Source organism: Centropristis striata, chromosome 18 (assembly GCF_030273125.1).
Source record: "Centropristis striata isolate RG_2023a ecotype Rhode Island chromosome 18, C.striata_1.0, whole genome shotgun sequence".
Lineage (NCBI taxonomy): Eukaryota > Metazoa > Chordata > Actinopteri > Perciformes > Serranidae > Centropristis > Centropristis striata.
In genome coordinates this window covers 21,702,556-21,727,819 of record NC_081534.1, presented here as the reverse complement: position 1 = coordinate 21,727,819, position 25,264 = coordinate 21,702,556, and the positions used below count along the sequence as shown (strand labels likewise).

General features: G+C 40.4%; 1 protein-coding gene across 2 annotated transcripts in view; it reads left to right on the top strand.

The window, feature by feature from the left end:
- akap12b (A kinase (PRKA) anchor protein 12b) overlaps positions 1-25,264 on the top strand; it is a 56,606-nt gene that overhangs the window by 28,964 nt on the left and 2,378 nt on the right. The window contains exons 1-2 of one of the 2 annotated variants that reach the window (XM_059356196.1): positions 13,532-13,789; positions 18,874-23,019. In XM_059356196.1, the coding sequence (XP_059212179.1) occupies positions 13,765-13,789; positions 18,874-23,015 (4,167 nt within the window). In that variant the 5' untranslated portion in view covers positions 13,532-13,764 and the 3' untranslated portion in view covers positions 23,016-23,019. Of the gene's footprint in view, positions 1-13,531; positions 13,790-18,873; positions 23,020-25,264 lie in introns of those variants that run through there. The other variant, XM_059356195.1, reaches the window with a different exon arrangement.

Sequence of the window (25,264 nt, the reverse complement as noted above, 5' to 3'; positions counted from 1 at the left end):
GTAGGAGTATGATTGCTATATAATATATATAACTATCCACTTTCATATAATAAATATTGTAGTGTATAGTATTTTTGGAACATAAATTGGGAGTTGATGAAGGGGTATGTGAGTTCATGTTGTAGTAGGTTGGGAACTACTGGTTTAAATTGTTGTAGAAACTTGAGACAACATGAAAAACCTAACTCACTTTCTTAACAGAAGCAGCACCAGTTGGCTGTGCACGTATTTTTGAGATCTGATTTGTAGACCGGAATCAAAAGGTAGTGGAAAAACTCATAATACTGGACTGTGCTGCAGACTTTTATGGGCATTTTTAGAGGAAAAGTCAATTGGTCGACGTGTAGTTTGACGGAGTGACTGCACGAAAACATTAAGAGCAGCTATACAGGTTGCAATAAAAATATTTTACTCTATCATCTGTCATGGCACATTTAATTAAATAACCAGACGTATTTGTTTAAAATGGCATCAAAGTATGAGGATGGTGTTGAGTTACATTTTCCATTGCGTCCTTAGTCGACCCCTTTGTGAATACAAACACTGAAGCTGCTGGTCCTCAGTTTTGCATAAAATGTAGACAAATTGACTCAGATACTGTTTGAAAATCATCCTTCTTGAAAATCCGTCGTTTTGAACTTTGTTTTCGGTGCCAGATGGACTGCAGAATGTAGAGTTTACTCTGAGTTATTAGATAGAAAGCAACTGAATAAATATTACATGGGAGTTTTGAGGGGAAATGTTTCTGGAGGCAAGCACAGAACAAGGGCCAAGAGGGGTAAAAATAGATAAGGATAAAGAGAGAGCAAGACATTAAAGGCATAGTTGGGATTTTTTGAAGTGGGGTTCTATGAGGTGCTTATCTATAGTATTACCTACAGTAGATGGCAGTCTGCACGGCCCCAGTTTGGAGAAGCAGGTCGGTGTGACTGCACAGAAGCTACACAATGTGCTACAAACGTATTTTAGCCTCCTCAAAAACAGGCCAACCTAAAAAATATATTTAAGTTTAAGTGTACACTATACACTAGAATTTTGTCACCGCTTTACATTGCCATCAGACACTCCTGTTTAAGTTTAGGTGGAGGAAACTGAAGCCATTCTGTGCTCTGGTCAAACCCATCAGTTTCCATTGACAAAAACAGTAATGTTACCTCACCAAACACAGGAGCTGCTGGTCTGCCGCTGTCTGTTTGTTTGTGTTATTGTGTGACTTTGGTGAATCTGAACTAATGAATGAAAACACCAAAGTTGCACAATAACATACACAATGTAACCAAACGAGGCAGCAAAGGACCAGCATTTCACTTTATTATTTATATATATTTTTTTGCACTATCTACCTCTTTGTTTGCACTATTTGAATGTCTGTATTGTTGTTTTGCTTGTTTGCACCGTGGGTCCAAGAGGACAGCAATTTCATCTGTGTCATGTTTTTATGTGACATACTTGACAATAAAGTTGACTGAACTGAACTGAACTCCTGTGTTCTGCAAGGTAAAAATTACTGTTTTTGTCGATGGAGTCTGGTGGTTTCAATTAGAACCAAGATAACGGCTTTAGTTGCCCTCAAGTAAACTCCGCTAATTATCCCTTTACCACAGTCATCCATGAATTTTGCAGCTGCCCGTGTGTCAGACAAACTGCATCAAAGTTAAACATATTATGACTTGTTTTTTCAGAATAAAACAAGTCTCTCTGACTAGATTTCCCTTTGTATACAGCAGTAAATCACGTGTTATGAACATGTCGATCTTTCCACATCTTAATCTCATTAGTAACAGTAAGATTTGTTGTGTGCTCCATAAAGACATGCATTATTAAGCCTGCATGTGTGTTTGGGTTGCTAGTTTGAGGGGTGTGGGCGCATGAGGTGCAGTGGGAGCCCAAAGACTGACATCATAGCTGATGTAATTCACTGGCCCAAGCGTTGACATTCCCTCCCAGATGGCTCACAGGCTCTAAGACAGGACAGATGAAGTTTTCTGGAAGGCTTCAGAGGGAGACAGAGAATGCTGACTGTGTTCGTGTGTTCGTGTGTTCACTGCACTTTGTGTTTATTTGTAGGAGCACTGGATGTCACTCATAGGTCAAATCCTACATGTCTGTTTGTTTCATCCTACTCGGCGGACAAGATGGGTGTGGTTCACCACATTTAATCAATTCATTTAATTCATTCATTAAAGCACGTGTACAAATCAGTGTCAGATACTGTAAGTTGTTGATCCAAAAGAAGAACAGAGAACATTTGTCACTGACTGTGCAAACAGCATTTAATTAAACAGGTGATTGACAGAAAATATATGCTTTAAAGGTATATTATGTAACTTTTCCACATGTAAATGTCCATAAACAACTAGACCTATGTTAGATATATTTTGTTGAATTGTGCAGTGTGGTAAATCATACTGTTTCCAACTATTTTCAAACCTAGGCTAATCTGTAATTTTAATAAGGTACTGGTCTGTTCATTTTGTCGGCTGTCAATCGTGTCATATCCCCTTTGCACGAGTCAATGTTGTGGTCATTTTAAGCTAAATTTTTACAATACAATTTTTAGATATTGTTTCTCTTTACGATCTTGTAACTGGATAATGGATTTTAGCCATTTGAAGTCTTGAATTAAGTTATTGAAGAAAAAGCAGAACAAATGTTAGCTAACAGTAACAATGTTGGTTAACAGCATGCATTTAACGGGAAACTGCTTTATTCAGTGTTTTATTGGTTTTAATCAACTGGTTAGTTTGTTTTGAAGAGGAGGAAACCTCAACGAATAATTTTGCTCCCGTTGAAAACCTCCTTAACATCTGGAACCCTAACTTATCAGAGAAACAACCTCAACAAACAAACAGCCGGCAGCCTGTCCGGGATGTTTTGTCTCCAGCAAACAGCATTGGAGAAAAAATGATTTTTACGTTTTACGTGTGTTATTCATTGTTTCTACCACTTGTAATCACTGGGTCCGTTTGTTTTGGAGAAAAGGATACCTATGTGGACATTTCAGCTCCCAGTAAAAACGTCCTTAACAATAAGCACAGAGGGAATCCTAACCAAAAGAAGCTGACTGTAGGTGCTAAAGGATGCAGCTGGACCATATTGAATCTCTGTTTTTTGTTATTGTTTTGAGTTAGAGACCCTAGTGGAGAATCATGTTTAATTAAGTTGGTTATCAAATAAAACTGCTCCAGTGTGAGTTTTGCTTTATTTATGTGTCATATTATTAGATTCTGAATCCCTTTAGTCTCGCCTTAGGTAATGGGATGTCTTGATGGGCAGTTTTTTACATTTTATAGACTAAGCAATAGATGTCTTCAGTGCTGATGTATTAATCAATACTGAAAGCAAGTAGTAGTTTAAATCCAATTTTGTACAATGTGTAAAAGTCAGACAGATGCCAGGTGTGTCAGAAATGATTCACCAGAGTCTCTGCTACAGTTTTATTTCTTTTTACGTTACAGGTGTTAACTTTTACGAGGTCCGTGCATACTGTAGCTGCGTGTGTGTATTCATGTGTGTGTGGCCATGATTTAATTCCAGGATGGACTTACTCAGACTCGGCTCGGGGGACATACATAGACGCGTTGCCAAAACGTTCATCATGCCTGTGGAAGGGACCTCTCCCTTCACTTAAGCTGCGTCTGATCTCTGCCAATAAGGCTGTACAGTCATCATAACACAATCCAGCCGCCACATTGTTCCTCTTGGATGTTCGCCCATATTCCTTTTACATTCCAGCTGACAATATGCATTACAGGTTTCCTATTAAGATGTTCATGTGTCTTTTTTTACTCAACTCGCACCACTGGGAGGAATTCTTTTGTCCTTGGTTTGTACCGTGTTTGCACAGACGCTGATCCATCAACTTGCTGCACGACGTAAGGATGATTCCTTCCCCTTGGAGAGAGGAAGTGATCCCAGAGGAAAGTGTTAGGGAGGTAGAGTTTTAGATTGGAGTGCTTAAAAGGCCCTCAGCCCCTCAAGGTCCATCATTGTCCAGTCAGTAGTTCATTGTGTTCATCAGTGCGGCATGTTTTATTCAGTCATTTGTTATGAAGTGGGTGTTTTAAGGATACACTTCGGGGCAAGAGAGGATGGCAGAACTCTATTAGAAAGCTGTCGTTTGTCAACTGCTGTCTCAGCCTTTAAACTGATCAGACAGAAAGCTTTTTTCCCCTCCTGCTCGATTACAAAGCGCAGCTCTCAGTGTTAGTGGTAACAGAACCAACCTCAACAACATTTTAGCTTAAATGAAGCTTGAGTAAATTCTGAAAGCATCAGCAATAACCAGATCAGCTGACGGCAAGCTAAGGAGAAATCTAATCTCTTGGCTGATTGCACTCGACAAAAGTCTGACAGCCATTTGTCCCATATGAGACGTCATACAGTTGGATTTTTTTTTTTTTTACCATAGCTTCATCTAAAGTCTGCATTTCTGGAGAAAGATTGTTGACCCAAAAAAATCGTGAATGTCTCAGATATCATTACAGACACTGCTGTAACCCTACATTGCGATGTTTTATTTGCAGATAAAGCAAAAAAAAAAAAAAAAGGGAGATCCGATCCCACATGGTCACTCAGGATGCATGTGGAGGTGAATTCTGATCCCAGGTGTGAACTGACTCATTTAGAGCTGTCCACTTGTGATCAGATCACCTGAGACGCAAGAAGATGTGAATGCCAGATGTGAACAGTGCCTTGTTTGTTTCCAGATTTACAGAACCAGAGCTGTGAATGAACACTGGACACTTAGCAGACCTTGAGGGGATATTTGCTGAATTTGGCACAGAAGTGTATTGAATTAGAATCACAGACTCGCAGAATCGCATTGTTGTAACAGTTTCTGTAATGTTTGAATGGAGCAATATCACCAAATATACAGTGACAAGAAAAAGCATGTGAACCCCTTGAAATTACCTACTTTTCTGCATTATTTTTTTATAAAATGTGAACCAGCACTATGAATGTTAAATGGATGTGTTCAACAAATTATAACATTATGACAATTATGAAATTATAATTGTTTGTGTGGCATTGGTTAAGCACATTTTGTTTGTCTATAATTGGTATTTGATGCAGATCAGATGACATTTTATGAGAAATTAATGTAGAAAAATAGGTAATTTCAAAGGGTTTGATTACTTTTTTTACTGTTTTTTACTGTTACTGTTACTGCACTGCTTGGTTCAGGTGTAGTAAGACAAGCTAGCAGCTCTGTGAGGCTACACTCGGGCACAGCAGTGCTTTGAGCTAACGTCAGCAGGCTAATATATTCTGTAAGGAGTTGCAACCAAATGATTTAAGATAACTAAAGTCTTAGGAGCATTAAAAGGAGTGTCCCAGGTACAGAGGGCCTGAAATTACAGTAATAAGGTCAAACTCATGGAAGACTCCCACCACAGCTCTTCTCAGACCCCCCAGGACCCTCTCGTCTCTGCAGGCGCTCCTCTCTCATCTTTCCCGGCATCAGGGAACCTAATCTCCCTCCTCAACCCCTAACCTCCCCCAGGCACATGGAGGATTGAGAGAATGGACCAGGAATGTGACCAACCCCTCCTCCTCCTCCTTTAACAGTTACAATTCAGCAACTATCCATATGCTATAATACGTCAGATTTACCTCGCAATTAATGATAAAAATCTTCTTTAAATAAGCGCCAAGAATGTGTCAGTGAAGTGAGGTTTTTTATACTTGTCTCCAGTGTGAGAATTAAGTGTAATCTTCTGGGTGCTGGACACTGGATACTTCAGCACTCTTCCTTGTTCCTCCCTGCCTTTAAGTCGCCCACATTTGAGCCCCAAAACAAGTAAAACTGTTGTGGAAACAAGTGGAATTACTCACTCACATTGAGTTACATCCTTTGAACGTCACGAGAAAAATTAGATTTAAGCACTCAGTTGAGAATAAATGACTTGTTCAGATGGACCATTTGTGAGTGTAGATGAGGCACACATTAATGGATCTCTGCCAGATCTTAATGTTAAGCAGAGCCGTGCATGAGACCGAGGTAAGAAAGATGGAAGAGCGTTAAGCATAAAAGCATTTCTGGACAAATTCTCATGAAATACAGCTGGGCAATGAGTGGGGACTCTGTTCTTTTTGCCATTTTTTGGGGGGTTGAGCAACAACAAATGTGTTCAACAGCCTGTTTCTACTATTTGATATAAAGCTTCTATCGATACTGCCTTTGCATTTCTGTGGATCTTGTCGAACAAGAAGTTGACAAGCTGACAAGTCATTTTCATTGATCTCTTTGCTGTTGCACTCGTTTGCAAATGTGGCTCATTTCCAAGGCCTTTTCAGGCTCCGGGAGGTGGTTTCTTTAGATTTAAACCTCCCCATTTTAAGAATTCAGTCTGTACCAGAAGACAAGATGATGCATAACAACAACTGGAATGCCAAATTGCTGGTGCAGATATTCCAGGAATGCAAGTATAACAGATGGTAAACTAGATAAATATACCCCTCAGGAAGAAATGCAGCTCCTCACCCAAATTTAAAATAACAGTTTTGTTGCAGGACTTGAACTGAACCACGAGGAAGACCATCAGTAACAGAAGCCCACATTCTTGATCTCAGATTTATTTGTTTTCCTGTTGTGTGCAAGATAACACGTTCTCTCTCAATGCTGGAAGCTGTAAACACGACCTTCCATTGTTTTACAGCAAAACTAAACAAAAGATGCTCACGAAACACTTGAAGTTGAGACGCCACATCTACTCTGTTCATCTCATCACGCAACATCACGTTCTGTACGAACATTATGTCAGCAAGAAAAGGCGGAAAGGTTGCCGGACAGTTTGTGCAGGGTACAGAATGAAGTGTAACTCGAGGAAACGGGCAAAAGGAAGAGGAAACGGTGATGTCAAGAAATGACTGCGTTTCCTGTCCGACATTCTTATCCATCCCTTCGGCTGGCCCACACACAAACCAGGAGGAGGGGGTGGGATTTGGGGCTCAAGAGGATAGAAGAGACAGGGGAAAGTGGTAGAGAGGGAGACGGATTAAAGAGGACTGGAGTGTGGATTCGGGAGATAAAAACAACGGTGTGAAAGGAGCAAAATAGCATTTAAAAATGGAGAAAAAAGGAAAGGTGTTGAATGAAAAATCTCTCTGATCTCGGGCAGTTTCACACACTCACAGCCCTCGTTTCCCTTTCCTCCAATTATTTCAACATCATCCTATCCAGTTCTTGGAAGAGTAGGAGGCGTTTTCTTTCTGTGCTGTCCGATGATGTCATTCACTTCTTTACAGGCTACAAAAAGCCCCTACGCCCAGCGCCCCAACCCCCCACCCGTCCGACCATTGAAGACCCCTCCTCAAACATTCCTCAACTCAGGCACGTTTTCTGATTTATAGAGATATGTGGGGCGTATCCCCTCCGACTTGGCTCTGTATTATCTTGAGGTTTAATGCTAAATTCACTCCCATTCATTCAGTGCTGTGGTGGAAAGATATATGAATTAAATCAGCTTTAATCTAATGAAAGGAAACGACCTGTTAATATACTGTCCTCCCCTTTTATTTAGTCCTAAGTTGGTTTAAATAGGTTGTTTGGATGTATTGAAGTGGAATTGAATGAGGTCCGTAGTCAGTATTCCCATGAATTTTGCAGCACAAATTATGTGATATCCTACGAAATGTGATGGCTGCTTTCAACACCCTGCACATTGCAGCACACTGTTGACACGTGATCACTGCTTATGGTATGCTTTAGGCACCAAATGCCAGGGTTAGGCTTAAAAATCACTATTTGCAGACATAAGTTAGGACAGCGGTTGACCAAGGTTTGTTTGGGCCGTTCACCTCCCTTTCCACCCATCCAGTAAGCGTGCTACATGGCTTTTAATATTCCAGTACTTCGTCAGTGGACACGTTTTTGTGGAATCCCCAAGAATTTCAGTTCATTACTCATAGAAAATCATATGATCTGTTCTGAACTTTGAAATGGGTCAATTGACCCGCAACATAACAAGAGGGTTAAACAAGTTGTTGACATTGTGAACTATTTTGTTGGTACAGGCACCAAAACAACTTGTTTAAGGTTGGTTAAAAAGAAACAGGGTTGTGTTTATAAAAGTATATATATGCTTATACTGTACATAACTAACTTACAAACCGTACAGGAACACATGCCTTCCAGCAAGTTTGAAAGCCAGGGTTTGTTTAACCCATTCACTGCCTTTCCCGCCCGCCCTTGTTCTTGAGAACAATCCAATTAGCTACAGTAGATGGTGGTCAACACACACACTAGTTTGGAGAAGACAATAGCAGCAAAACCTATTTTACCTACCAAAGAATCAGTATCAGTTTAACTGTATATTTAGAATATCTTCACCACTTTACCTTGACATCACACAGCCCTGTTTAACTTTATGCGGGGGGATCTGAAGCCATTATCGATGCTTTCTTCAAAGCCACTGGACTACATTGGCGAAAACAGTCATTTTATTTTGCACAACACTTACTTGCTGGTCTACCGCTTACTTGATTGTTTGATTTTTGTTATTTGGTTTTCTCAGATTCATTCAAGTGAAACTGGGAGTGTGTAGATTACTATCTACCATCAGAAATACAATGACTACATGCTCCATACAATCTCTCTTAAATAAATCCCAACTGTCCCTTTAAAGTAGTTGAAATCCTCCTATTCCACTCTGTCTGAGAGTATCTTATGCAACTTCTGCATCAGCTAGTTTCAACTATGAATTAATTTAAGTTGGGATATATTTATTTTTTTTTATCTTTGTGTCAGGTTTCTTGATCAAGTTGCTTTGTAAATAATGTTTCTCAAAAGTTTTCTTCTGTCTTCCTTAAAGCTAAAACCAACGAAGACAGTGAATTGATCTAACACAATCCAACTCACTAAAAAAAAGTGTCTCAACAAGAAGAAAATGTTAACATGAATGTAGAGAAATATGCTAGTGGCTCATTTATATTCTTTACTTTATACCAATGAAAGAATATGCCAGATATGTGGCTCTTTTTTATGTTTTCGAATAAGGATTCTCATGGGATTTGTAGACAATATTTTTTTTAAATGCCAGCCTTGTCCTCGAACTATATGGATTCTTTACAACAGTATTTCCCATACAGCTCAGTTTAGCCTGAAGCTGTGCCTAAATTAAAATCTTTGAGTATGTATGGAAGTCCAGGAATGTGACTGATGTGAGTGAGTCATATGAAGGAAGTCGGGAGGGGAAAGGAAGCTACAGGCCGGGCCAACAGAGGTACTCTCATCAAGCTCTGAATTCCCTTCGGTCTGACTCACTGTCCACTCAGCATAATATACAGTACTGTCATAGTGGTCATTATGTAGCACAGATAGTGAAATACCCACCACATGAGTCACTGCAATAACAGAAAGCCTCAGTGGTGTGTCAGAATGAGATTCTTAGCAAATGACTGTGATCAAATAGATGAGTCTTTCATTGTATAGCCACAGGATTTCACTGGTAATTTACTGCTCCTATTCAGTGTGTTCTCGTAAAGAAAGTGGCATGAAAAGTAATGCCCATAAAGATGTCTGATGTCCTAAGAAATCATATAAATTCTGCTACGTTTGTTTCTCGGGAACAGCAATATGTTCATGGGTCAATTTGACCCAGGTCATGTTTATAATCCAAAAGTGTCAGACACCAAAAAATCCCAATAAACATTGTTTATATTTCATTAATAACTCCATCACTACTCATTTCAATCAATATTTAGTGCAATGGTGTTCTTTACCTCTCACAGATCATGGTTCAATTTTTTTATTCTTATGATTTTTTTTTTTTTTAGATTTTTAAACTTTGAAATGGGTCAATTGACCCGCAACATAACAAGAGGGTTAAACAAGTTGTTGACATTGTGAACTATTTTGTTGGTACAGGCAGCAAAACAACTTGTTTAAGGTTGGTAAAAAATAAACAGGGTTGCGTTTATAAAAATATGTATATACTTATACTGTACATAACTAACTTACAAACCGGACAGGAACACATGCCTTCCGGCAAGTTTGAAAGCCGGGGTTTGTTTAACCCATCCACTGCCTTAACCCACCTGCCCTATACGGACTGTGGTTTTTATACTAAGTAACCAGATATAAATTTGCTACTTCAGTGCATTACTTTTCATAGGAAATTATAGGAACCATTACGATAACAGCCTGACTTACTACAGGGTCCCTACACCTTTTCCAAATTTAAATTCAAGCAGTTTTCAAGCATTTCAAAGTGCTTTTTCAAGGTTTTCCAGCAGCCTTAATGCGGTTGTAAATACCACATTTTTAATGCACTAGATTGGCACTTTGTGCAATCTTAGGACAACCCATAACAACCGTTCTGTCATAAAGTTTACTTTTATGATGCCTATCAAGTTTACATTTCTGTTGGCACTATCATAGAGGTTTTAAGTAATAATAATAATTTTAATTATTAATAATTGAATTATAGGTTTTAGTAGTGAGGTCATAGTTAGTGGCTTTTGTACTGCAAAATTAGTATATTAAGAGGGGTTTCTAATATTCTGCCATCCTCATGTATGTACTTAGGGAGGACAAACAATTTGAAAGGCATCTCAATTTAATTTAGTCCAACACAATACCATTGCACACTACAACCTGAATATAAACATGTTGTAAAGCAAATGTGGCACTTTCTGATTTGTTTGTTTTTAAAGCCAGCTATCCGATCAGACACTGTTTTATAATGAAAATATTACAATTATTTGCTGTTTCAAGCACTTTAGTCAAAATCCAAGCCCCTTTAAAGCACATTAAACTAAGTGTTTTCATGAAAACCCCTGCTGTTAGTGCAGGGATGGAATTGAATTATATACTTAGACTTAAAACATATAACTAAGTCACTAGGATTTAGAGAAAGTGCCAGTCATGCACAGCCTGGTTTGCTTTCTGCAAAAGAACAGCAAGCACTTATCCATAATTTCAAGAACATTCAGTTAATTATCCTCTGAAAAATTATATCTCATTAGATCTCTGTAGCTGTTTTCTCTGTCCTTCCCTGCTCAACTCCTCTTTTCTCACTCCTGCCAGCTCCGATAAGAACCATGAAGCCCTCCATTCATGGGCATAGACCTCAGGATTCACAGCTCTTTCAGTTCAGTGGATCTGAAGAAACTCACAGGAAGTGGTGTCTGATAAAGAGAAAATAAGATGAATTGTTTTGCCAACATGCTGTCAAAGAGCTTTTCTTGGTTGTCCTGTTTTGACCTGATTTATTTTTAAGTTGTTGTCTGTTGGCACCAGAGTAGTTGTGAAGATATCAGCAGGGTTTTAGGAGCTTTTTAAGAGTACAATTCCAACATTGTTCAAGCACTTTCAATGAACCGTAATCAAAAATGTTCAGACTCTCAAAGCCTTTATTATCACATCACCTGAAATTTATTTTTATTGCAATATTTTGCAAAACATTTCAGTAAAAATAAAGCCCTCATGATGGTGCAGAGCAGAACAGAGAGAAAACGACGGGATTGTTTTTATTTCAGATAATAAAAGATTTTCAGTTTCCTTAGTGATTTTGAAGATGAAACACCAAATTATGTTGGAAATCAAGCATTTCTAAAGAAGTATATTCAAATTCAAGCATATTCCTGACCTTGAAAACATAACAATCAAGCATTTTTCCAAAGTTTCAAGACTCATGTAAATGCTGATGTTTATATGCAAAATCACTGCTGACAATCCATTATGTAACACCGGGAGCTGACTGACTGTTGATTACTGGTTGTTATCAATACATTTTCTGCGGTGTATATACTGCACTGTGGTTGCGGGGGGCTTTCAGACGGTACTTGATTACTGCTGTTATCACCCATTTGGGAGCCTTCTGGGTGGAATTCACACATTCCTCCGGGACAATGCCGAAGTGTGACAGATCTGATTATGCTGGTATTTACCTGAGGATTTATCTGCATTCCTTCTAGTCTCCCCCACACACAAAAGCTGAATTAAATGTGTCTGTATTGGAGTAATTGAGAGGGGCCTATTAACATTCACAGGGGGCAGGCGGCAACTCGATGGCACCCCCGTTCATGTTCGGTGTGGGTTGAGGTCCTGGGTTCTGCCTCAGACAGAGATGTGCTGCAAGAGTTTAGGAACTGTACAGTAAACTAAGATTTATTTTTGTTATATGGCTGCTTGAGATAAAATCAAAATTGAGATAATGATAATTTGACAGAATCATTTTTATTGCCAAGTAGGTTTTCACATACAAGAAATTTGCTGTGGTTTATTGGTGCAAAAGAACAAACATATACATTTAAAATCAATAAATATACATATAAATAAGTAAATAAATACCAATTAAATTTGGAAGCATTTTGTGTTTATTTAACTTTAAAAAAATACATTTTTTTAAAGAACTTTTTTTTTAAATCTCAAAACAACATCAACATAAAACAATATCCACATATTTATTTCAATAAAACAATGTAAAATGAATAAATAAAGCACTTCCACAAACATGAACAACTTGTTGTTGTTGTTGTTGTATATATTTTTTTAAATATATCTTTATCATGTCAAGTATAGATATATTTCTATTTTTAATTAATGTTATTCTACCTATATATAGTTGTTAACTCTGAGCATGCATAACAATAAACTTAAACAATACAACTAACTGAAAACTACTGAACCTGTATTTAATCTATAAAACGATCTTTAAAAACAAATTAGATTTTACATGTTGTAATGTAGTGCTACTACCTACGGAAAACTCCTTAGCATACATCCAGGAATTTGATAAACTACAACCCTGATTCCTGATTGCCTAATCTCAATTAGGTTATTTGTATGATTAGGAAGCCAACATTTATATTAAACTCAATTAACCGCCATATACTATGTAATCAGTTTTTCTTTAAAGAATTGGGATTGTAAACCCCAAAAAAAGGGCTGAAAAAAATCAACTATTTTCAAACGTAAAATCCAGAATTCCAGAGTAAAATCCTGAAATTCCCTCTGGTTAGCCTCCGTCAACATTCCTCCACATGACTGGTGACATGAGATACGGGGGAGAGCCTGGGTGCCTCCTGAAAAAGCAGGGAGAGAAGGTTGGGTGGGTGCTTGAGTCTGTTTGTCAGTTGGTATTTAAAAAAATGTGTGAGAAACTGCTTTCTGAGGACACACATGGGTATTAAGGCCAGAGAAGGAGACCGTAGCCCCCCTCCCCCTCCCCCAAAGAGACAACGTGTATGAAACCCGGTGAGGAATTAGGGAATGGAGGGTCATATGGACTTTTAACATGTACAATAGTTGCTATTTTTTTAGAAGGATGGGTGACAAATTCTTCCTTTTAAAGATCACATGATGAGCTCCAGTCATCCCGGCTGGACAGTGAGATCTGAGGGGAGGGAGAGCAGGATGGAGCGGAGGAGGAGGAGGGCGTAGGGGGAGTTGGAGGGGGAGGGAGGGTACTCATTCAGAACAGCTGAAGAAAAGAGAGGGAGGTGGGAGGAAGAGGGAGGCAGGGGTGGTCCTAACATGACATGTGTGTCAGTCTGTTGAAATGTGTGTGGAGCCCTCTATTCTCTTCATACTGGCTGAGAAGCGCTACAGAGAAAGAGAGAGAGAGAGAGAGAAGAGCTTCTGCACTCAAGTTTACTTAGCAAAGACGGAGCCAAGAAGCAAATCTTGTAGATTTTACTGAGAGTGCACAGTAGTGAAGGAAAACAAGAGCTCACCTTTTTAAATATATTTTAATAATCACATTTTTTTTATTTTTGTAAACTTTTTTCAAAGAAAGGATTTTTGGAGTTTTACCAATGCTTGGAACGATAACTTTAACAGGTAAGAGCACTGATTCAATTATCCTATTAACTACATTTTAAACAATTTTGAGTTCTCTATGACTTTGTCTAATTGTGTGGCTGTTTTACTATGAAGTATAATATGTTATTTATTTAGGATAAATCTAATACCCAAAGTAGTGATTTCTCCTCACATGTAGCTGAAGGCATTGTTGTCCTGAGGGTGTGGTTAGTTTGCATTGTGGTTTGGAGATGTCCTGGCTTGGTTTGTGGGTGATGGTGATGATTTTGCTTTGTTTGCTGCTGAAACTCATCATATAGAGAGTAAAATAATGTTTACATTCTTCTATTTAACCATTTTTTATCAACTTTAAACTTAAAAAAGTCTTCATTCAGCATTCCTGTGCATCACTTGTAGCTTTATAGAACAAGAAAATACTCTCTTTTCATCACTTTTTTTTCAACAATTTTTTTTTTTTTTTTACAGTTGCTCTGTAGTAAAAACCTGTTTATTGACTGTACTAACAGATACCATCCAAACTGTTGTAACCATCTCTGCTGAATGCCTTGAACTCTGAAGTTTACATCCTTTACTGCCACCAAACTTGTCGCTGGGAAAGGAATTTCTCACAGTGACAGCTGCCACATGGAAATATATGAAGATGCATTTATAGAAACATTTTCAAGGGTTTTCCTTTTAGCTCATGTTCTCTTCCGAGCAAGGCCCCCCCTCCCCGTGTCCCAGCATGTGAAGTATTTCATTAGATTAGAGTGGGATCCTAATTCCCAGTGGGGTTATAGAGCTTAGCCGCAGAGGGTAGGGAGGGCGGAAGAAGGGGCGTATGAAATTAATTGCATGCCAAGTCTGATTCTTCTTCATTTCTTATAACTGGGAGTGATGGTTCGAGTGGAGCAGGTCTGGAATGTTTTGCTCAGTGGTGACCTCAGGTTTTTAATTTCAGCATACAAACTGAGAGCACTTATATAAATAGATACATATGTGTGTTTTCTGTATTTTGCCCTGGGTGAATTCACATAAAACTTGATGTTAATTAGATAAATTGTGTCAACACTTGTGGGTGTTATTAGTACTGGTGATGCTTATGGTCCCCCGGAGCCTTGGAGACACTCTGACCACACCTTTGATACAGAGAGGGGTGCGAGTCTGGTGGGGGAAGGGGGGTGCGGGGGTGTCTCTTGCCCTCTTTTTTTTTTACTGACTTCTTTTGTTTAAAGGGCTTGTGCTCCAGACTAGGATAATTACAACATGGATTTGCATATATTGGGCATAGTTTGTATGTATCTAGAAAGAATAGCTTCCATTCAGCTCATCCTACCCCCCTCCTCTCACACAAACTTACAGAAGCAGCCACAACAGAAACATTAACAGATCTCCCTGGATTGACAACAATCGATGATATTTAATACGGGAGCATCACATTACCACATGCTCTCACACTCACTCTAAACAAAGCCTGTCTCCAGCAGAGAGAAACATTTCAGCTGTGTGTGTGTGTGTGTCAGATATGTAACACCCTCTAAAGTGAGTAAGGGCTCTGGCCCCGGGGCAGACCCCCTGCTCCCCCCGTCTTTTACCTCTCTTAGCTGTCCCCTCCTCGCCCCCTGTAGTCTCACCCCTTACATACATTCTTTCTGGTACAGTCGTTATTCGAAACACCCACCATCCTCCACCACACATTAACCCTCCTCCACACACACACACACACACACACACACACACACACACACACACACAAAACAAATCAATCTTGAGATGGTAACAGTTGTGTGCCTGTAAAAAAAAAGTTGGGCCAGAAAACAAAGATCAAAAAGACGGGAGGGATGCCAGTAGTCTGTTAAATCAACATGGTTCCTGTTTTATTATCCATGTAGATACACATGGCCTCGTCAGGCTTACTAACAGTGTGACCCCCTTCCCACACACACACACACACACACACGCATACACACACACACATACACTCGGGCGTCTTCATTCAAAAGCTCTTTCCTGGACCGGAACTTCATTGAAAACAGGGTTCCTGCTGGTGCTGGAAATCCTTGAATACACTTGAATTCTAATGTGGTGTTTTCATAGTTTGAAAAGTACTTGGATTCTGAATAAAGTCCTTAAAAACAGTTTGAAGTTTAGGTTATACGTTAGTTTGAGTTTTATTTGTAGAGTCCATCTGTCATTTGGTTGTTTATAGCACAATAACATCTATTTTTTGTGATTAAGTGAAACAATCAGTCTTCTGTTCATCCTGTATGTATTTTGTTATGCACCTCAACTGAGAGGTGTTGGTAAAGCTTAAAAATAACTAGAAAGGTGCTTGAATTTGACTTTTGCAGGTTTGAGGGGGCTGATGCAATTGTGTACACTAAGAGAGGATTTTCCTCTTTTGGAATTTGTACTCAGATCGCCTGTGAGATGAATACAGACTAGTTTTTATACGTTTGCTTAGATGATGTTTTAATTACTTGCGTAACAACTGTGTGTGATTGGACAAGTACCCGAAAATAACACCAATGTGAGAGTTCACTTCCATGCATTGGTGGAAGAAGAATTCATTAAGAATTTACATCCATTTTACTTTTTGGTTCCTTTAAAAATAGTAAATAAAGTGATAAAGGCCATTACAATTAATCAAATTGACAACTATACAGTGTTTGTTTGTGTCAATTAACAGCAAGTTCAACTTAACTCACTTAAAGGTGTATGTTAAACATTTTTAAAATAAAAAAGCCACAAATCTTCAAAATATTGAGATATAGTTATATGTTTAAAAAAATGCCTTAAACCATCAAAGTAGTTGCCAATGAAGTAATAATCAACAGAACTTTTCAGTAGTTTAATGTCTAAGAAAGACATTGTATAAACTCTCCATATGTTTTGTATGTAGAAATATTTTTCTGTAAAGTAACATAGTGGAGTATAAACCACAACATTTGATCTTTTGGGATGTTGTGAAAAGAAAAGACTTTAACTATAAGTACCTAAAAGTAAATGTAAGTAAATGTACTTAGTCACATTCCACTACTGCTGCCATGTGACACTAAATCAGCCTTTTCTTTATTCATGTTTGGTCATTCACCGTTTTGGTAAAGTCAGCAAACTTCTCCCAAGCTGCGATGTGTCGTGATAATAGAAAAGTTGACCACCCCCTCTTCCTTTATTTTCAGAGGCCAGAGAGGGTTAGAGGGCTATTGTGTTTGCACGAGTGTGTGCCTCGGGATGGGGGTGGGTCCCTATCCATCCTGCTGTGGTGGAATTTGGGTCAAGGAGATTGGGAGTTTTTTTTCTCTTTATTTTAAGGAGGGGTTGTAGTAGAGGCCTGTATTGTTTGGTATGAAACATGGGCACAGTCTAGACACTTTAACTGAAAAACAAAAACATTCTTGAAGTCCCCCTGGCATTTAAATTCATATTATGTTTAGAGCATCCTAAAATATTTCCCAACACACATAGCTCACATTCCTCTCAAGTCAAATCTATACATAAGATATGGGCGTGCCCCTCTCTATTAGTGTATGCACTCTATTACTGTATGCACATAAAGCACTTCTTTATGTTTATCACACACATTTAGTGTGAAACGCTGCCACAGTGTTTGGTGAGGTTTTACCTAATTTCTAGAAATAATAGTTTTTACTATTTTGAAGCTCAGATATTCCAGGAATGCAGTGCTACTGAGTGAAGCTTCATGCCTATAATTTAGGAAAAGGATGTGGACAGATGTGGGCGCATGGTTTCACATTTTTGTGTGTGACAAGAACCAAGAGTCATCTTTCACAGATTTATTTAGTTTTCATAGCAGATAATGACGCTGTGAATTGGGATTGTTGTTGTTTTTCATTGTCTTCGTGCATTTTTGAGAAGGAGATAATACCCAAAGTGAGAATGTTTCTAGAGGAGTGCATGTGCGTCTTTATGTTTCCCAGTGTGTAATCAGGTAAGCTGATAGCCAGGCATTTAAAGTCCTGGGAATTTGTTTTGAGAGTCCAGGGGTATCAAATGTGAGGTTTTCCAGACTTTAGTCAGATCTGAGGAGAAAAGCAGAGGCGGGGGAAAAAAGAAGAAAAGCTGACAGGTCGTCGTCCCCCTACACTTTCTTCTGTCAAAACACAGATAGACATGGCAGGCAGACATCGTGTAAATGTGTTGCATTTGTGTGTTTGTCTCTTATCTCAGCTGATAATACAACATTTGTCTCCCATCTGTAAAACCACCAGGGAATTACTCACAATAATGAAACAAGTGATCCAGCTTAACCCTCAAAAAGAAAGTAGAGGTGGTTCTCATGATGCAACAATGCGAGGGCGTTTCAGTCCTGTTTTCCCCAGAAATTTCCAAAAATCATTCCCTCTTGTTGCAACATTTTTCTGTGGAACTCCCTTTGGGGATTTCTGTTTTATTTTTTGCAATGCCTTAACTTTTTTGGCAGGCACAAAGATTAGCTGGGCCTAATTGCAATTTAATTGAAATGAAGCGATCTTATGCATGATAGAATCTGCAAATACTTTCTGTAAAACATCTCTGATTAAATGCAGATGGCAAGAAGACATTCTTCTGATTTTAATGGAGTTTATCTTCAGAGTAATGGGAGAGAAACTTTTATTGGACACATATTGAGTTCCTAATTCTCAAAATGTTTTTGGGAATGATGGTTCAAGCTGAACAATTAGTCAACTAATGGATAAGTTGATTAAAAATAGAAAAGTAATCACCAACATTTTATATACAGTTATCATTATGTAACCTTTTATGTGGAAACAAAGTGGAAGAAAATGCTGTTCTTGGCCTCCTAAATATTGTGATTTCATGCTTTTGTCTGTTTTATAACCAATCTTAATGAACATCCTTTGGTTTGGGACTGACAAAACGAGACATTTTAAGACATTATATTGGACTTCTAGAAACTGGGATAGATCCTTTCACTATTTCTTGCATTTTAGAGACGATTCATCTAGAAAATAATCAGCAGATTAATCAATAATGACAATACTTGTAGCCCTAATTCTGTACTTGCACAGTAGGAGCTTTAGGAGGAAGTAGTAAAACTAAAAAAAACTGATCACATCTTTAATGAAACTTAATCAATGTTTCTGTTCTTGTCATTTCAGTCGGCCAGCCTGATGGCGTGGCGCAGAAGGAGGAGGCTCCTGAGACTATGGAGACCATCCAGGGTGAAGTGGCTCCCCAAGTAAATGGCGAGAAAGTGGAGAAAGAGTCTCCTGATGCCAATGACATCTCTGCTATTGAAGAGAAACCAGCAGAGGAGAAGCCTGACGATGCCAGTGAAGTGGGCTTCAAGAAAATCTTCCGCTTCGTGGGCTTTAAGTTCACCCTGAAGAAGGACAAAAGTGAGGAGAAAGATCCTGTGAAGCTGCTGACAGTCAAAGACAAAGACGGAGAGGAGGTGAGTGTGACTGATGAGCCCACAAAGGAGGAGGAGGCTGCCACTGCTGAGGATAAGAGCACAGCTGAAGAAAAGGAGGCTGATACAGAGGCATCGAGCGCTGAAGCAGAAGTTAGTAAAGATGACAAAACTGAAGCAACTGACGTTCCAGCTGAAAGCACTGCAACTGAAGCTACTGAAGAGGCAGCCAAGGAGGAAGGAGCTGAGAAGGAAGGAGAGACCGCCCTGTCCCCCTTCAGGAAGCTCTTCAGTGGAGGACTCTTCTCTAACCTGAGAAAGAAAGCCAGCATCAAGAAGACTAAAGAGGAGGAAGAAAAGGAGGCAGCTGTTGAGGAAGAGGCAGCTAAGACAGAAGAAGCTGTAGTGGAAGAAAAGGAGGAGAAGGATGAGGCTGAGCAAGAAACCAAGGAGGAGGCACCAGCAACTCCAGAGGAGGTGAAACCAGAGGCTACCCCAGAGCCAGAGGTAACTGCAGAAACCCCTCCTGCTGCAGAAACTACCGAGGAGACCAAACCAGAAGAGGAAGAGGCTGAAGCTAGTGCAGAAGAGGAGAAGGCTCCAGCAGAGGTGGTTTCTGAGGCTGAGCTGCTGTCGTCACAGGAGAAGGTGAAGCCCCAGGGAAGCCCCCTGAAGAAGCTTTTCACTGGAGCCGGCCTGAAGAAGCTCTCCACTAAGAAACAGAAGACCAAGAAAGAAACTGAGACAAAGCTCACCGAGTCTGGGGAGCAGGCGAGTGAGCCTGAGTCAGCAGAGGCCCCTAAAGCTGACAGTGGACCCTCATCTCCAGAGGAGTCAGGAGAGCATGTCATTGCTGCTGAGGTGACGCCCATTGAGTCCAGCCAAGAGACTGATGGTGAAGTTGTCTCTGATGGAGAGAAGAAGAAAGAGGGTATCATCGCCTGGTCCTCCTTCAAGAAACTGGTAACACCCAAGAAGCGTGTAAAAAGGCCATCTGAGAGCGAAGATGAAGCTGAGAAACCAGCAAAGTCTGCCACTCTGTCCTCTTCTGAGAGTGCCCCACTGGCAGACAAGAGTGTCGAGGAAGAGGCGAAGGAGGAGAAGGAGGAGAAGACAACTGAAGAAGAGCCAAAGACTGAGAATACTGAGAAACTGGTGAGCAGCACTGAGGAGCCCAAGAAGAAAATGGACACCTCTGTCTCCTGGGAGGCTTTAATGTGCATGGGTGGACCCAAAAAGAGGACAAGGAGAACTTCTGATTCCGACGATGAGGAGACCAAGGTTGAAGAGGAATCAGTCGCCGTAGAAGGAGAGCAGGAGGTAAAAACTGAGGCTGCCATTGTCAGTTCCCAAACCACAGAGAGTGATGGTGAAGTTGTTTCCTCCCCCGAGCCTTCAGGCAACGCCCCTGAGAGAGAGTCCACCTGGGACACACTGAAACGCATGGTCATGCCAAAGACTAAGGCCAAAGTTGAGGAAAAGCCAGAGGAGGCTGCGGAGCAAGTCCAGTCCGACAGTGAAGCACCAAAAGACGAGTCGTCATTCTCTCTGAGGAAGCTCTTCCCTGGGCGCAGGAAGAAGAAGGCAGAGAAACAAGCCTCCACTGAACAGGGCTCAGGGGAGGAGGACTCTGACACCCCAGCTGTGGTTCCTCTCTCAGAGTATGAAGAAGCTGAAGCTAAAAAGGAAGAACCAGCAGAACCTGCTGAAGTCCAGATCAAAGTGTCCACTGAAGATAGATCCCCCTCATGGATCCCAGCCACTGTCGAAGACGGAGAGGACATACACGATCAGCTGAGTGACATTCCAGAGGAGGCTGAGAACGCAGCCACGCCAAAGTCTGTTGACACTGACATAGCAGAAGATGAAACTGAGGACAAAGACAATCTGTCCCCCAAGGTTCCCAGTAACAGAGGGCGCAGACTGTCCACTGCTGAGATAAAGCCTGTAGCTCAAGCTCCATCTGGAGAAACCACTCCTGTTCCTCAGGGACCTAAGCCAGAGAGCGCAGAGGAAGTTATTGAGGGCAAAGAGGCCCAAATTGGTGAGATCCCACCCCAGGAAGGTGTGACTGTTGAAGATGCACCAGTGGAGGTGGCATCTGAGAAAACAGAGTTTGAACCGCCAACTGAGAATGCAGAGGCCAAGACATGCGTCGTCCTGGAGACACATGCCCATGATGAAGCCATGCGTATCTGCACTGGCCTGGGAACCAAGGAGATCGCCAAAATTGCTCTGGAGAAACCTGTAATGCCCATCATTGAGCCTCTGACCGTGATACGCGATGCTGCAGGTACAGAGGTGTCAGTGGATGAGAAGCCATCATGCACAGAGGCAGCCATTGTTACAGAAGATGCCGAGGTCAACGCTCAAATGCGCCAAATGGAAGCCACAGAGCTTGAGCCTGTTGTTGAAAGTTCCCAGAACGCATTCTCTGACATTCAAGCAGCCAGCGAGGGCCAAGAACCAGAGATTGAGATGGTTGGAGCCGTCAGCAGCCTTCTGGCAGAGTCTGAAATCATTCAGCCTACCGCCACAAGTGAGAACTCCCCCCGAGCTGTCGTTGTCGATCCAATAACCCCAACATCTGAAGCCGATGTTTGCAGTCAGAGCGTAGAAGTCACTGAGCACACTGTGGAAACCAAGGAGGTTAACATGGATGTGGAGCAGCTTGCTGCCAGCGAAGAAAACACTGTGAACGAGGTGGTTCAGCATGTGACCCAAGAGGTAGCCTCCACCATATGCGAATATGCGAAGAGCTCCATCACAGAGGAGACCGAGCCAGCCATCCCTGTAGTCCTGCCATGTGAGCATGGTCCTGTTATTGCCGAATCTGTGGTTCTTGTGGCGCCAGTCAGTGTGGCAACAACAGACGTGGTGAATATTAAAACTGAAGTACAACCAATCCAGGTGGAGCAGGCTGTGGTGGAGGATAAAGAGACTGTGGAGGCCACTGTGGAGTCGGAGCAGACAGAGGAAACAAAGGAGGATGTCCAGGAGACCAGTGAAATTGAGGCTCAGAGCATGGTCATTGCCCAGTCTGTGATTCTGGATGCCATGGAAAAAGTTTCAGAAGATGCATCTGAACCCAAGGAGCCGACCACCGCGACCGCAGTCCAGGCTGTCGCAACAACAGAGAAAGAGATGGAGGTCGCGACAGATGCCCCTGTCATCACTGAAACCCCTATTGCCATTGTCTGTGAAAAACCAGCACCAAAGTCACCAAAGGTGCTCCATGTGGCCATGGAGGTCATTGACTCAATCCCTGTGGAGGTTACAGAGAGCCTTGATGCTTCTGCAGAGGAGGAGAAGAAACCAGAAGAAGGGTTGAAGAAAGCTGTGGAGGTAAAAGTAAGTGAAGAGACTGTCGTAGTGGAAGAAGTGGTGGAGATAAAGGAGGAGAGTCAGACAGGTGAGGAGCCTGAGCAGGTCGAGGAGGAACAGAGCAAAGAAAACGCAGAGGTTCAGGAGGCAGATGTAAAAGAAGCAGCTGAGGAGCCAGAAGTGGCGGAAGCGACGCCAGAGGCCCCTTCAGAGCAGAACAAAGAGAAAGTGCTTGAGATTCACATGCCAGTCCAAGTGGTCCTGCAGACAGCGCAGGTGTTTGAGGAGCCATCAGTGGAAGAAGAGGCAGTGGTCGAGTTTGACAGCAACGGCCCAGTGACTGAAGATGTAAAACCAGAGAGCCCCGAAGCCGCAAACAAACTCCCAACGCTGTCAGAAGAACCCCAGGCGGCGGCTTCAGAAGAGGTGTCCGTCACAGAGGCAGAGGCACCAGAAACACCGTCAGGAAAGTGTGCGGAAGTGATGGCGCAGGTGATGGAGGTGATCGAGGAGGCCGTGAAGGAGATCGAGCCTGTGTCCACAGAGATCACAGCGGCATCATGAGCAGGTGAGACTCATCTTACAATATTGATATTGAGTGATTTATAAACATCAATACTCTGTGCAGAATCAGTCAATTGCTGACCTTTTACCTTTACTGTGTGTTCAATATGAATTATTTGTTGCACATTAAATTATAGGAAAAAAATTATAAAATAATCATTAATCTTTTTTTTCAGTATAAGTAAATTGTCACCCACTGAAATAAATCCTAAATAAAAAATGGTAAATAAATGTCAGTGTATGATAATTATCAGTCATTAACTCACTATTTAAAAAAATAAAATAAAATAAATAAAATGCTAAATAAACATTAGTGTATGTTGTATGCATGTCAACTGCTGACCATTTAAGTAAAGAATTAATTAAATATAATAATTACATAAATAGTACTGTATTTTCAGTATTAGTCAATTGCTGACCATTTAAATTAATAAAAAATAAATAAAACACCATTTATAAATTGGCAGAAGCATATATCTCTGCATTATGTTCTATAAAAATGTTTTAATGTCAGTGCATATGAGAAAACAGCAACCAATAGATTCCGATATGTCTGTGATCGGCCGATAAATCAGTCTGCTTCTATTCAGCAGTGTAGAATTTGCGATGGAACAGTAAAGAACGGGAAAAAAAGGTAGTTATTTTCAAAATTCCTTTGTTGGCCTATCGAACAATCTTCTCATAGTGGCTTTTTTGAAACATCAATGGGCCCTACTTTTATTAGTGAATAGGGGAGGGGATTTGCCCACTGACCAGATGAAAAAGCTTTTGTTCGCGGTATGAGTAACCAGGGGACCTTTGATATCAAAGCAGGAATGCCGCCGTTGACCCCTTCTTTGTAGGCCGGGGTCTTAAAGGGAAGCGGTGTGTGAGGGGCAGATGAACTTGTGCTGAAAGACTGATTATGATTCCTCCGCTCCCTCCTCCTGTTTTCCTTCTATCACAGGCTCAGTATGGAGTCAAGAAACCATGTCGCATTTGTTAGATTCAATTACAAAGAGCCTCAAAGAGCTCGTGTTGTCTTTTTAGTTGTTTTTGACTGAATTATATCTTTAATATGTAAAGGATGGTGAAGTTTTCCTGCGTAACAATATTTAAGTGACACACTGATGTTATCTGAGCTAACTCATGTGGAGGAGGGAGAAACTGGGCGTAGTTCACTTTAATATTTATAAAGCAGTCATGTAGTTCTGCAGCAGAGCTAAGTCCGGAGAGGGATAGGAGTGGGAGAGAACAGCAGTAGGGAGCTTGATGAGTAACAGCAGATTAATAGCAGCAGCCATACAGCAGCACTCTCTCACTAAGACTGCTGCTGAGTCATGTAAACAAACCTGGAAGCAGGGTCGGAAAATCAAACTGGAGCAAAGAAAACACTGTCTGAATAAGAGATAATTCGTATTTTAATTTTCAATTAAAGTGAGCAGTGAGTCTTGATTTGTCTGTACATTTAAAATCACCATATATATAATTTATCTCTTTATTTATTTGTTTATTTATTTATTGATACTACCATATATGGTGTACAGTTCATTTAAGTGCCATAAAATAGTTACAATAAAAGTATGAGTTTATAGCAGTTTGTCTCCATTTGTGCTTGACCAATTTGCTTTTTCCAGTGCCGATGTCAATATATGGTATCATGTTTTCATTTTTTTCATCTGATAATGTCAGTATTTAGTTATAACCATGATAACAAACACACAATTTATGAATGAACATGTAATTAACACTTCTATTGACTGCATTATCTCGGTTTTTCTTAAGTAGATCTGAACTTCTGTCTGCAGTGCTTAAACTAAATATATATCCACTGGTATTCAAAACCCTAAACTTTGTTAAGAACAAAAATCCTAACCAAAGACAAATAGTTTTAGTGTATCTAACAGCAGCAGATATGAGCAGATAGCTGCATTTCTTTGTCTCTGAGAGAGATAAAAAAAAAATTTACAAACTTGATCATGAAAAATAAAACGATTTCTGTGTAGTGGCCTTCCCCGGTATAGGCTCAGTGAAATATGGAATTAAATTAATAAAAGGCTTGAGATAATAGTGCAGCCTTCTGCTGATGGTAATTATCTTAAAATGTCCTGAAATAACTTAACTTCCACTAGTCTCATTAATAATTTGCACATGGTTGTGTCACGCAGTTTAGAGAAAAAGGCTCACTCGTGTTGAATCGGTACATCAAAGTAATGTTTCAGTCCCTACTTGAATTGATTGATGGATTATATCACATTAAAAAACAGCTA